The sequence below is a fragment of the Esox lucius genome, chromosome 4, assembly GCF_011004845.1.
Source record: "Esox lucius isolate fEsoLuc1 chromosome 4, fEsoLuc1.pri, whole genome shotgun sequence".
NCBI classification, from domain to species: domain Eukaryota; kingdom Metazoa; phylum Chordata; class Actinopteri; order Esociformes; family Esocidae; genus Esox; species Esox lucius.
Genome location: NC_047572.1, coordinates 32335507 through 32350492, shown reverse-complemented (window position 1 = coordinate 32350492; position 14986 = coordinate 32335507). Strand labels below are relative to the sequence as shown.

At 46.5% G+C, this 14986-nt stretch overlaps 1 protein-coding gene across 8 annotated transcripts in view; it reads left to right on the top strand.

The window, feature by feature from the left end:
• dlg3 (discs, large homolog 3 (Drosophila)) overlaps positions 1-14986 on the top strand; it is a 90594-nt gene that overhangs the window by 41996 nt on the left and 33612 nt on the right. For all 8 annotated transcript variants that reach the window (XR_003781745.2, XM_010902899.5, XM_034291715.1 and 5 more), the window contains 4 exons: positions 10332-10385; positions 10692-10742; positions 12775-12899; positions 13328-13497. Coding sequence is in view for 7 of the 8 variants with exons in the window: in XM_010902899.5 (XP_010901201.1) it covers positions 10332-10385; positions 10692-10742; positions 12775-12899; positions 13328-13497 (400 nt within the window). In the remaining variant the exon portion in view is untranslated. The remainder of the gene's footprint in view (positions 1-10331; positions 10386-10691; positions 10743-12774; positions 12900-13327; positions 13498-14986) is intronic.

Sequence of the window (14986 nt, the reverse complement as noted above, 5' to 3'; positions counted from 1 at the left end):
GTAGATGATGTGGCCGTGGTCTAGGACAGAAAGGGACATTCTCCCAATAATCTGCTTTCTGCTATTTAGTATATTTTGTATATGAAGCACATTTCCCTACAAGTCTACATAGTCCTAATGCGCAATCGGAATTATAGATTAATAGATCAGGGGCTATTTCTTTATTATTTTAGTTCCATTTGAGATCCGGGGCTGTTCATAAAAGAACCTGGACTAAAGCCCTGGACGTCCAGGGCTCCATCTAAGGTGGGTACTTAAGTCATTAGAATATTGTTTGTGTTGTCATGTGCCCGTTTGGCTTGTGTCTCCCATGTTTTATCCCCTAAGATTAAAAGGCCACACAACTTCAATTTCGTTTAAAGCACATTTAATTTAAGGCCTTTGTGGGAAGGTTTATGTTTTGACATGCCAGCCTAAAACAAAAAAAGTAATTCATATTTACAATCACCTTTTTAATAGTAATTTGCCTATTTCTTATCAATAGCTGTTCTGCATTTTTAAAGTGGACAGAGCTGTATCGTGAGTGCGTGGACAGAGCTGTATCGTGAGTGCGTGGACAGAGCTGTATCAGGAGTGCGTGGACAGAGCTGTATCGTTCGTGCGTGGACAGAGCTGTATCGTGAGTGTGTGGACAGAGCTGTATCGTGAGTGCGTGGACAGAGCTGTATCGTGAGTGCGTGGACAGAGCTGTATCGTTCGTGCGTGGACAGAGCTGTATCAGGAGTGCGTGGACAGAGCTGTATCGTGAGTGCGTGGACAGAGCTGTATCGTTCGTGCGTGGACAGAGCTGTAACGTTCGTGCGTGGACAGAGCTGTATCGTGAGTGCGTGGACAGAGCTGTATCGTGAGTGCGTGGACAGAGCTGTATCGGGGGTGCGTGGACAGAGCTGTATCGGGGGTGTGTGGACAGTGCTGCGGCGTCGTCAGTCGAGATTTCCCTGACTCATGGCACTCTACTGACTCCCTCAGATGGGTCCTGTCCCTGCAAAACGTAGCGTAATTGCATAATGGTTAAAAGGGAAGTTTTGCGGAGGTGGGCGGGACTCTAAGAGTTCAAAGGAATGTCTAGGATGAATACATGTCACAATCTTCTACTCTCCCGAGTGACGACATGGGCTGGGATCTCGTTCCTACCTTGTTAAGTCCGGTTGAATCGAACCTATGAGTGTTTTCCTCTTTTAGTCTGGTTTGTTTCGGGCAATGAGAAAATCACACTGCGTGTGCAAATCACACTGCGTGTTCACTAAATAACCACACCTTGGTGCACATTGAATCAGGTGGTTTCAGGTCACTTCCAACTGAACCCCGGCGTGGTTTGTTTCAAGTTAGAATGCAATCCGATCCAAATGTAGGATGTGATCCAAAACACTGTGTATTGTGGTTTGAATTTGCTATGTATTATGGGATTAGTACGGTCGCCAACATTGTTCCAACTAGCTACAATACTGAGAGTCAACGCATCCCTGGCTAGCTACTATAATGATTGGCAGAGGACAGGCGTGGAGCTGCAGTCAAGTGAGAGCACATCTCTGACATGTTGGAGAAAGTCCACAAAAGCTCAGCGGTGTTCAGATATTGTAGCGATATGTTAAGTGTGCGCGTTTCAGTGATCTGTGGATCTGTGTCTGTGTCAAAGTAGCACAAAAACGAACTTCCAGCTGCATTAGGATGCGTTGCACTAAATTGACAGCTCTGGGTGGAAAAGAAAAGTTGGTGTGGTTTAAATATGGCCGTGATCAATTATTGTTAATTGGGGGCCTACAATCAAACGTGGGCTAGGGTCCATGAAGTACATGCGTAGGATGCTTGGCATTTGTTTTTGTTTTTTGCATCAAATATCTGCATCAGTCAGTGAAAGACTTTTACAAAGTTTTTTGTTGATAGCATTTGGTCTGTATGTAACCCTGTCAGATATGAATGGAAACAAAAGTATCAACTTCACTTTTATTTTGACTAAGCAAACCGAATAATAGGCGAGAAGCAACCACAGATGCAATAGGATGTCATAAAATAGGGTTAGGGGAGAAGAAAGCAGAAAAACAAAAATATGTAGGCACATCTGCATCTTCACCCTCATTGTGTGTCATCCTCAAATATTTCTACTGAAGACACACACTGCTGTAGCCTAGAACAATTCTCCAACTGAAGAGCAATAGTGTAAATAAGTTAAGGAAATGCGTGGAGGTAAAGTACATCTGGAATACAACCAGCGTATGAACATGCAGGTGACTTATTGAACATGCAGGGGAACTGGGTCATAATTAAGGATGTGCGCTGAACAAAATGTTACTATACGAACAGTGTTATTATTCGAATAGTATTCGGTTAACTGAAATACATGTATTTAAGAACTACCGATACAATATGAGCACTACAACATAACGAGAACTTCGTTCTCAGGTAACATCAGCTCAATATGACCGTTCTTGTGAGAAAGGGAGCGACCGCGCATATGGAGGAAACCGTGCGGTTGAAACGCAAAGAAAAGGGGGATAAAATTGAATACACAAAGTACTCGATTACTAAATTAATTTAGGGTATTTGAATATTCAACTATCCGTGCCCATCCCTAGTCATAATCAGATTATTCTGTCTTTCAAGCTCCATATATGTGGCAGGAACATTCACCGTTTTGGTTAGAAACTCCCGTGTAGATTATGCATAGTATCGTAGTTCATTGTCCTGATGAAAGGTGAATTCTCCAGGTGGTATCTAGTGTGAAGTGGACCACTGCAAGGTTTCCTCTATGATTTTGTTTAGCTCCAGCACTTTTCCTTTAATCCCCAGTCTTATGTCCATACCATGATTCAGCCTCCACCACACTTGTTAATAATGAGGACACAATTATGATGTACTGTGTGGTCTTGAACTTGCCTAGGACTTTAAATTTAGGCCAGAGTGTGTCTCCTTTTTGTTTGTAGTTTTACTTATCAGTGCCTTATTTCTACTTTCTTTTTTACTCTGTAATTTTCTGCGGGGCCACTACATTCCTTAGCTTTACACTATTAGCGCTGCTCATTGACCTCCATTGCTATTTAAAATATCTAACCTGTGGGCTCACTGAAGGATGATCATCTCAGTGGGTCTTTGTGGTGTATGACTCTATCCATGACGAGGCTGTCGACTTGCTTAACAACATGTCTGATGTCTTTCTTGATGAGGGTTTTGAAAAAGCTCCCTGGTCTTCTGGGTCAAATCAAAGTTTGAAATTCGACGCCTGTAAACACTCTTTTATGAAATTCGACACCACACCGATGATACTGTTCATATGGCGGTCAGAAAAGCTGTTTGTAATTTCAATGTAATGTAAATCCCTGTCAACACAGAAAGGGGGTCATTGTAAATTATAATTAGATTTGTTGAGCCACATTGTATTCCTGAAGTAATTAGGGCTCGCCAAACCAAGAGGCGATGAATACTTAGGCAAGGACCATATAACAAAATATACTAGAAAGTCACAATTAAATACTCAGTCCTTCTTAACAACACTTACATAATGGGATTAATAATTAAAGAGGGGGAAACGCCGATGCCTCTCACCATGCCTAGATTGAAGCGCTTGTCTGACCCACAATGCCCTGCGCCGATGTGGTTACCACACAACAGGCTCATGAAACATCCACTGGCAATGGTGCCGCGCGGGCGGCCCCGGTGAGCCAGTTTCAGCGAGCGGCTGTGTCCGCTGTATTGAAGGTCAGGCTGGCCACCTCTCCGAGGCTCGTTTGAAGCTGCTCACCGTGACCTGACAGATCACCGAGCCCAGAGCGCTTTACTAATATTACATCAAGATGGGGAGGGAATGGTACCGACAGCTGTGACTGGCTATTAATTATCATTTCATAAAATGTGTGTGTGTTTGTGACTTTGTGTGAGACGGTGTGTGTTTGGGACAGTGTGCGTGTGTGATTGTGTGTTTATGTGTGAGATGGGTGTGTGTGTGTGAGACGGTGTGTGTATGTGTGAGATAGGTGTGTGTGTGTAATGGTGAGAGGGCATTGTGCCTGTTTCTATGTCACTAGGCTCCATCACTTCCCTCCCAAGGTAACCATGTTGTTTTAATAGACCTGCTTTATGAGTGAACCCCTCATTTCTTGGTTGGCACATTTGACAGGATGACTGAAGTCAGCTTACGTTTTCCTCCTGCTGCATCCTTTACTCCCTTCTTCTATCTCCTGGTCTCCTTTCTTGCCCTCCCTCCCTCCCTCCTGTCCATCCATCTTCTTCCTTTCCCTCACTCCTTCTGTCTCCCTCTCTCGTCTCCTCCACTCCACCTCACCTCTCCCTGCTCCCTTTGGCAGTAAGCGAGACCACAGTCTCTGCATGAACGCGATGTTGGCTGCATGGTAATGGAGTGGGTATTGATTGTACTGCAGCGTGGCTGTGTGAGAGGCCAGCGAAGGCCAGAGGACCAGTGCGATGCATCGAATGCCTGTGCCTCGTCACGCCTTGCAGGAAACGCTGCTTCCAACCCACTGACCAGCCAACACAGCTAGGTGACGCAGCCACTGTGCTGTACGAGTAGCTAGATATCCAGTTGTATCTGCAGCCCTGTCTTTTCATCCGGGAGAGTTGAAGATCGGTCTTGTCTTCTTGGTATCCTCATCGTTCCACGTTGCTCTTTTAAACGGGGTGTCACATGGGTCAACATGCTCCTGTGTTCATTCCCTCGACGACTTAAGTTAGCTTCACTGGTTGCCCGGACAACGTGAGAGAGTCCGGTGTCATGCAGGAGAAGCAACATTTGGGATAATTTAATATTATTAATCCGACTCCATTGGTTTGTAGTAACATAATGTCATAGGGAACCTTAACACATCGTATTTGATCTTGTCCATGCAGCTACTCCGACGTTACGATTTGATCAGCATATGGTCTGGGCCTTCAAGCAGTAATGAATAATGAAATAAACAGCTGATCCTGGCAATATCTATTGTCAATTCAGAATTCAGTTATTCTGTGATCAACGGAGGCTGGGATGTCAAGTTTAGTCACTTTAGACATCTATGTGTGTATGTAATTATCTTTGGATCTAAGAACAAGTGTCTTCAATTATGCGCTCAGTTTAATCCAGATTAAGAAGAAATGCCATAGTGTCTATATTTCAAAGATGTACCATTTATTTCAATTATGCCATACTGTCATACAATAGGATCACTTCCCCTTGGCCCAAACACCTAAAGCAAAGAACCGTTTCTCACACATTACATGAATACAATTAGCAGTGACATTTGGCCTTCGTTCTCTTTAAGTAGTGTAGCCATCAGGGAGACGTTTACCAGTGGAAAACAACACATGACGTCTATAATTTAATTAAACATATTGGAGAGTTTATCCCTTTAAGGGACACATAAAAAGTCCCAACAACAAATTAATTAACACAAGAACTGTAATTCAATCATCAGAACAGCCTCCATTACACTGCCTCAGAGCAGTCTCAATTACCCTGCCTCTGAACAGTCTCCATTAACCTGCCTCAGAGCAGACTCTGTTACACTGCCTCAGAGCAGACTCTATAACACTGCTTCTGAACAGCCTCCATTTCCCTGCCTCAGAGCAGACTCCATTACCCTGCATCTGAACAGCCTCCATTACCCTGCCTCAGAGCAGTCTCACGTACCCTGACTCTGAACAGCCTCCATTACACTGCCTCAGAAGATCCTCCATTACCCTGCCGCAGAGCAGGTCTGGATCTGTGTGTGTCACACTCTTACGTTGCCGTTGGTTACAGGGCTGCTGTACTGTTAAGGATGGATGGAGCTGCGACTGCTTGGGAAACTGAGGGTTATTGTCTTGTCAGCATCTCATTGAGATGCACAGGGCTTCTGGTCTCCATGGACAGGCAGTTAAAAACACTGGGACAACCATAGAAAAACTGCTGCGTGATGAGCAGGGGTGGAGTTGGAGGTGCAGTCCCACTGTCTGTTGCAGTCCCAACGAATTACATCATACCAGAGGCAACACGCTTTGTACTTTATCTCATGGTTTCCGTTGGTATTTACCTGGAGCTTGTGGGCTTGGAATAGCTATTCTCTTTTATAAAATGAGCCGTGCCTGTAATAAAAAACCTAGAAGAATGACATGAATGTCTGACGAACAATTTGAAGATGTGGCCTCACACATTCTGCCCCAAACGACGGGTCCCTAAAGATGTCCTCTTACGCGACGTAGTGGAGACCCGGGGTCGTCTGGTCAAGAGGGCTCTGCCCCGGCCGAGTCCTCCTGGCCACTCTGCCAGGAGTTCGTCCATTTGCAGGAGAGCTTTGTGGCTGAATCACCAAAGCGGTGCGGAGAGACGGGCGCGTTGCAGGCTGACGGAGGTTGGAGCCACAGCCTCACACGTGCTGCCAGGAGACACTCCGCCTTCCTGGGAGGTGATCCGGGGGAGGTGAACCACATGGGCCGCGCAGCCAATGCTAGCACCAGTTGTCATGGGAACACGTTGATTATTTAACCGTTCGAACAACGTCTGCCTCCTACGTTCACCCAGGTTATCTGTCCTAGCTGGTCGGCCCAGGGGGACCGCGGACAAATCAGGGCTGCTCGGGAATTCAGCGGGACATAAGAGGACCAGAGCTACATGGACGGAGGGAGGATCAATAGATTGATAACAATTGGAGGACACAAATGTGAGCAGATGACTGAATGAGATTAGTGTTTCTGTCTGGTATGGTGGCCCATTGGGATCAGTTGGTTATCACGCTTCTACTGCCAGTCCTGAGGGCAGGGCAGTGTGTGTGTGTGTGTGTGTGTGTGTGTATGTGTCCTGACCAAGCGTTCCCTGAGTCCTGCGCTACAGCTGGACAGAAGTGGACAGTGACAGCTGGCTGGGAAAACAGCCTTTAATGATTAGTGTTTGAATTAAAAGGAAATTAAAGGATTTCTGATAATCTTATCCAGATTTGCTTAATCCCCTCCTGCCTCTCAGTCGCCGCCCTCTGGACGGGACCACGTTAACCAGGCACCTCCCTGTTCCCTCTATCCGTTAACCAGGCACCTCCCTGTTCCCTCTATCCGTTAACCAGGCACCTCCCTGTTCCATCTATCCGTTAACCAGGCACCTCCCTGTTCCCTCTATCTGTTAACCAGGCACCTCCCTGTTCCATTCTTTCACCTCATCTGCCAGCTACACCCCTGAGCTCCTCGATGCCTACTGAACACACACACACACACACACAGTCTCGGTATGCATCTGTAAGTGTATGTTTATTTTGTCTCTCCTGGTTCGAGTGGAAAAATACACGTCTCCTCCTCTACTCCTCTACTCCTCTGTGTCTGTCGTGGAGCTCCACCCTAATCGGCCCCATCCACCTCCGACCTTAACCGCCACTTTAGAGACAACCCGGCGCTCTGTGGGACGGACGGAGGATTACACACGTTGAGATTATCTTCCCTTTCTTTGTGTTTGCTTGTTACGGCCGATACAGATACTGGGATTAGCCGCTCCAATCCCGGGCTCGGTGGCGTTTTGATCATCAGACGGATGGTCTTGAGACACCGGAGGTTTACACTGCTGTTATTTTAACATGCAGCGTTGCGTTTGGGCTGACCTCCGCGTTGCTTAAGAAGAGCTCTTTGTTTCCTGTGTTTGTCGTTCCTGGATTCCGTTCACTGGCTTAGTCCACTGGAGAAAGTAGTCCCTCTGGTTGCCCGGGGCTACATCTGCCCACCACGTTAAACACAGCTGCTGGAGGGACTTGCTGGTCGTTGGAGATGAATACACTTCCTAAAGCCCTGGGTGTCCCCGCTCTCTGTGAGGCAGTAACACACTGAGCATGTCTGAAACACACACGCACTTGTGAAAGCATATGACAGGAGCTGCTGCTACCACAATCCATTTTCTTCAGGTCCGGTCAGATAATGCCACGGTCCTGTATTTTCATGACAAACAGGAAACGGCTACATGTTAGCGCTACATAAACATCGTGGGCACGCTAAGCCATGAGCATATCAGTCAAGAGACATTTGTGCCTGCCGCTGCCCAGAGTCCGAACTACATTCTTGAGATCTGAGGACAAGGATACGTTTACAGCATGTTGTGATCACGTCAGATTCTGACATAAGTTTCCTTTATGAGAGGTCACTTGGTGAAAAGAAATAGCAAATGGTGCTCTTTGAAGATGAAGAGAGGTCGGGGTGCCGATGCCTGTATGCTGGATGATGAAGGATGCTGATCAAAGGATGGAATATTTGAAGTGAGCAAGTAAGTGGCGCTTGATGCTCTCGTCTCGTGACTTCGGTATGACTCCAGTATTCGAGCTGTGATTCAGATTCTCCCGGTGAAAAACAGCTCTGATTGTGTGTATTTATGTATATATACAGTTGTTCAGCAACAGAGAACTTTTGAAAAATCCTGAGGTAGGTGAGAACGCTCTGAGGCATAATTGTGGTTGCTGGGCGGGAATATGCGCTCTCCTCCAAGCGCGTGGACTACAGAGAATACTTCCTGGTTGGGTGAGCAGTGTGATAAGGAGTGTCACGGCTTGGCGAGTCCACCACAGGGCACGTCTCGAACTCCCAAACTTAATGAGCAAATTGAGCATTAAGAACATTTAAAAATATATATATTGTAGATGGACAAATTGTACCTTACTTGATTCTTCACAGATGTTAAGAGTCAATCAGTGAAATGTATTTTATGAAGCCCTTTTTACATGAACAGTTGTCACAAAGTGCTTTGTACAGATGCCTTGAATCCCAAAGAGCAGGCAAGAACACAAGTGGGTGAGAGCCTACTGACATGGAGTGAAAGCAGTCATCATGCCAACTGTTACTGTATCCTGACTGCATTAAAAGCATGGTAACATGAGGCCACAGGCCATGCTGTGCCACCGCGCACGCTTCGCCTGACATGCGGGCCACACGGGGGAGAAGGCCGTGCACACACTGTGGGTGGCCGTGGAGGTTGGAGTTGGGAATCAATATGAATCAATGGGAGTGGCTCTGCCCATGAAAAGCCCCAGTGTGAATGTTACATGTATACTGGGTGGGAGGGGGCAGTGTGGGGGGGGGGGGGGTGACGGCAGGGGTGACAGCCCCTCGGGGCAGTGTTGGTCCGCTGGCTGTCCTGTCTGCAGCCCCCCCCCCCCCCCCGCTGGATCAATAACCTGAGAGCACAGCCAGTGTCCAACTGGTCCCAGGCCACAGGTAGAGAACAGTACTGCGAGCAGCGGTCCAGTTTAGCGGCGCCGGCTCCTGCACCTCTACTTACAGTCCAGACACATAACCGTCAGCTCATTATGAAAGTCACATCCGATCTTAAGGAAGCACTTATTTATTTCTTTTTCTTATGAAATTGCATTCGTACCGGCCACAGTGAGAGGCACAACTTAGCTTTGCCCTCCTGAACTCCTTTGATTGGTTTCCTCTCCCGAAGGGTCACAATATCACCTCCGATAGGCCCAGTAGGAGGGGCCCTCTCGAGCTCTGGTCTAGGGTTCAAATCCCAGGGCACAGAAGGGGACATTGCCCTGCGTGACAATGTATGATGCTGCAGATGCAGTCACAGGACACCCACAGCGACTGTGTCCTGCAGACCCCGCAGGTCGTCAGAGCACAGACACCATCCCCGGTGTTATTTCCAGGGTGTCAGAGCACAGACACCATCCCCGGTGTTATTTCCAGGGTGTCAGAGCACAGACACCATCCCCGGTGTTATTTCCAGGGTGTCAGAGCACAGACACCATCCCCGGTGTTATTTCCAGGGTGTCAGAGCACAGACACCATCCCTGGTGTTATTTCCAGGGTGTCAGAGCACAGACACCATCCCCGGTGTTATTTCCAGGGTGTCAGAGCACAGACACCATCCCCTGTGTTATTTCCAGGGTGTCAGAGCACAGACACCATCCCCGGTGTTATTTCCAGGTTGTCAGAGCACAGACACCATCCCCGGTATTATTTCCAGGGTGTCAGAGCACAGACACCATCCCCGGTGTTATTTCCAGGGTGTCAGAGAGGCCGGGCAACGGTGGGAGGTGATGTGCCCTCATCGCTGCTCGGATGCAGTCTAACACAGCGACACCTAGGGCCTTGTTTCACTACGTCTCATTGTCAGCTCTCACATCAAGTTGTCATCCATACACCGCCCATCCGTCATCCATACACCGCCCATCCGTCATCCATACACCGCCCATCCATCATCCATACACCGCCCATCCGTCATCCGGTGATCCACCCAGACCCAGTGAGACTTGAAAACACACACACACACACACACTGACTGTTCTTATGGTATTCAATTACAGGGTCCTAAATGACTGGTCTTGTGATCAGCCAGCCTCACACACACACACACACACACTTTGCTAATGGTATCTTGTCATCTGTCTTCGCAGGCGAATCCTCCCCCCATCATCGTCAACGCAGATTCACTGGACGGCGGTCCTTATGTAAGTGTCTGTCAGGTCGGCCTGGTGTATCCCGTGGTCACGGCACTCTGTTACCTTCCTCTCTAACTCTATTACAGCTGCCTCCATACAGGATTACTTATTCGTTTACCGGGACAATTCAGGAGATTGAAATGGTTGCTGTCGTATAAATAACATTTCCTCGCGGTAACATTAAATGTAAAAAAATGTAATTGAATGTAAACATGAAGCAACAAAACAGCAAGTGTGCTTTGTGACTGTGGTAATAAACGTGTGCTTAATTGACACCAGAGATTCTTACACAGTATTTTCCTTTGTGTTTAACAGGTAAATGGCAGTGATGGGATGTACAAATACGAAGAGATTATCTTGGAGAGGGTGAGTCTCACTAAAACATTTACAATGGCTCGTTACGTCCATGTCTTTTCTGCAAACGTGAGCAGATGTGTCCTTTTCAAAGCCTTGCTAAACACATGAGCTTCTCCCACTAGATGGCAGCAAGCAGATGGCTCCTTCGTTGATTTCACAGTGCATTAATTCTTCCATGTGCTATACTGTGGAATAACAAAGATAATTATGTATTTATCACATAATATCACAGTTTGATTCTAAGACAAATAATAATTCTATAAGCTGGCCTATATCTGACTCATTCAACAGCAGACCTATATCTGACTCATTCAACAGCAGGCCTATATTTGAGTCTTTCAACAGCATGCCTAGATCTGACTCATTCAACAGCAGGCCTATATCTGAGTCTTTTAATAGTAGGTTTATATCTGAGTAATTCAACAGCAGGCCTATATCTGAGTCTTTCAAGGGCAGGCCTATATCTGAGTCTTTTAATGGCAGACCTTTGTCTGAGCCTTTCAACCGCAGACCAATGTCTGAGTCTTTTAACAGTAGGTTTATATCTGAGTAATTCAACAGCAGGCCTATACCTGACTCAACAGCAGGCCTATATCTGAGTCTTTCAAGGGCAGGCCTATATCTGAGTCTTTTAACGGTAGACCTTTGTCCGAGCCTTTCAACCGCAGACCAATGTCTGAGTCTTTTAACAGTAGGTTTATATCTGAGTAATTCAACAGCAGGCCTATACCTGACTCAACAGCAGGCCTATACCTGACTCAACAGCAGGCCTATATCTGAGTCTTTCAACAGCAGGCCTATATCTGACTCATTCAACAGCAGGCCTATATCTGATCATTATGCTGAGACAACTTTTTATATAATGCAGCTGAAGGTCATCAAACCATATAGGCTTCATCTTTAAAAGCACACACATGAAATTGTACAGAAGCGAAACACCGTCTACCTTCCCTGCATTCATCGCTTTCTCTTTCTGAGTTGCATTTCTGCATGTGTGGAGAGGCTTGAATAAAATATATAAAATCACACCTTGAGAGGTCTGTGGGAGTGGGACCTTTGGTGGTGGGCCGCCCTCCCAGTGCTCTCCTGGCATCCGGAGCCGCCAGCTGGGAGGCCTCAGCATCACTCAGTCCTAATACGTTGAGACCGTTGCTCATTAATTATAGAAAATAATAAAGTGAAGTCTTTTTAACGCTGTGTTGTGTGGAGCCTGTCTCCGCGGCCGTCTGTCAGAGCAGCTCGCCTGGGCGCGGTGAATCCAAACGGAGTGGATGCTGGAGGGGCGCAATGCTAGTATTATTAGCAAATCTTTTGTTAACCGCAAGCTGACCAACACTTTTTGATCACTTACCTTGATTACACAGAGACACAATCTCTAAGTATCTTTTTTGTGTGTATTTTAGGAGGCACGGTTGCCGATCCCTGCTTACTGAAGTGCTCTCTTACCTCCTCTTCTAGCTCTGAGTCGGTCGTTTTTCTCTCATTACTCTGACGTGATCTGGAAACACTTCACCATACATGCTTTTCCAACACAGTGACCTCAACCTAGAATGTCGAACTAACTGTATGTTGTAAAGTAATGTTGCACGTGAGGAAGTATCACACACGCGCACACACACACTCGCACACACACACACATATGACAAAGTGCTGCCATCGTCTGCAGTTTTGAAACTCTCTGAGTGGCCTGCATAGATGAGGCGTTCTGCAAAACTGTTAAAGAGCCTTTAATGCCCATGACCTCGTGTGTCAGGAACCCATCGCTTATATAACAGACCTCATACATGTGCTCGTTTACTTGCAGGAACCTGCGCAATTGTGCATGGCTGTGTGTGTGTGTGTGTGTGTGTGTTGAGTGTTTTTAATGACTGGGATAGCAGAATTAGCATCCCCAAAATGACGGGTAGCGCCGTGGGAGAATTCCTGGATTGCATGTTTATTCCCTCATTATTTCACGGACAATCCGACCAGTCCACCTGGGAATTCTTTTGGAATGCCGCTGTTGTTGAGCGACCCCTAATGCCTCCTAACTGGTGTCCAGGGGAACTCCGGCCTGGGCTTCAGCATCGCGGGGGGGATGGACAACCCCCACATCCCTGATGACCCGGGGATCTTCATCACCAAGATCATCCCTGGAGGGGCTGCTGCTATGGATGGCAGACTGGGGTGAGTAACCCCCCAACCTCTCCCTCCCTCTCCCAACCTCTCCCTCCCTCTCTCGCTCTGTCTTTCACCTTTTCTCTTTCTCTCTCTGTGTTTTTCTTATCCGAACCCAATCTGTGTGTGTATTTCAAGTTTTGTTTATCATATGAACAGGAAAACTAGGGAACAGACCATTCAATGAAATGTTCCCTCGCGACAGTGCAGCAACCACAGAAGTGACCGAGTGAATAGAATACATAAATAAAAATAAAACGTAAAACAAGGACACAGTAATGTGAATGTGAACACTGAGTAAAGTGGTGAGAACACTATTTGGTGGTTTTAGTGTCCTGTCGGTTGATTGCATTCATACTGTAGAGCCTGTGTGTACTGCCATAAAGAGGACGAAAGCCGTTGAAATGAGAATACTGTGCTTACCTCGCTCTCCTCAGGGTAAACGACTGTGTTCTGCGCGTGAACGAGGTGGACGTGTCTGAGGTGGTCCACAGCCGGGCGGTGGAGGCCCTGAAAGAGGCCGGCCCTGTGGTGAGACTCCTGGTCAGGAGAAGACAGGCCCCTCCCGAGACCATCCTGGAGGTCAACCTGCTCAAGGGACCGAAAGGTCAGTTACATACAGCACGTTTAACTAATTATTCAGCATTCAAAGGGGATCTGCAACTTAAAACTTGATGACAGCTTTGCACACTCTTGGCATTCTCTCAACCAGCTTCATGAGGTAGTCACCTTGAATGCATTTCAGTAGAAGTGTGCCTTTTTGAAAGTTCATTTTTGGAATCAGGTGCGATTGGTATACAGAAAACCATCATTATGTATGTTTTGTAGTAGTCCACGTTATAGCGAGAACAGCTGAAACAAGCAAACAAGCATTAGAAACAACAGTCCATCATTACTTTAACACTTGAAGGTCAGTCAACCTGGAAAATTTTAAGAACTTTGAAAGGCTCATCAAGTTCAGACACAGAAACCATCAAGCGCTACGATGAAACTGTCTCTCGTGAGCAGTGCCACAGGAAAAGAAAACCCAGAGTTGCCTCTGCTGCTGAGGATCCATTCATTAGAGTTACCCGACTCAGAAATTAACTGTACCTCACATTGCAGCCCGAATAAATGCTTCACAGGCACATCTCGACATCAACTGTTCAAAGGGGACTGTTGGCAGCACTCAGTGGACTGAGTATTTTAATTCTACGTAGCGTAGCTGTAAGATTAGATGCATCTTGATTCACCTTTTCATTCTGTTGCAGGGGAGCAGGCGTGTAAAACCAGGTTTCTAGTTTGAAACACTCTATGCATCATGCCAACTAGATTAACCCACTTGGTGGGGATTGTTCCATGGTTCATATGAGGGCCGAGACAGTATGATGGTTTAGGAATGATAGTCACACTGACCGGGGCTTGAGTCAGAGTTCCCCTTAATCCACTATATTGGTGCCATTTACCTCATGCCCTCGGAGTCCTTCAGAGATGGTTGTGGTTCTCTCGGGTTCTCCCATCTCTGCAGAGAGCGGTCATGGGGTTTTTGGTCAGCTCCTTGACCAAGGCCATCTTGCCTGGTAACATTGTTAAGGCGAAGGGCCAACTCTAGGAAGAGTCTTCCATGTCACAGTGATGGAGCCCATTGTCCTCATGAATACCTCCAATGCTTTAGCATGTGACTTATAACCTTCCTCAGATCTGGTGTCGGTCCAGTTTCTTAGGCATCATGTCCAGTCAGTTGAATTTGCCACTGGTGGACTTCAGTCAAGTCCTAGAGACATCTCAAGGGTGATCAAAGGACACACATCAGAGCTCAATCTGGAATGAATACTTCAAGGGTCTGAATACTTCAAGGGTCTGAATACTTCAAGGGTCTGAATACTTCATACTTCAATTTTTTATTTTCAATCGAATTGGCGCACATTTCTAAAAGGGTGTTTTTGCTTTGTCATTTTGGGGTATTGTCTGTAGATTGATGGAGATAAAATGTTATCAATCATAAATTAGGTCTATTGCACAACAAAATGTGGAGAAAGGAAAGTGGAATGAATAATTCTAAAGCCACTGTATATGAGCCCCAGGTTAAAATAATAATTTACAAAAGGTATTCATGA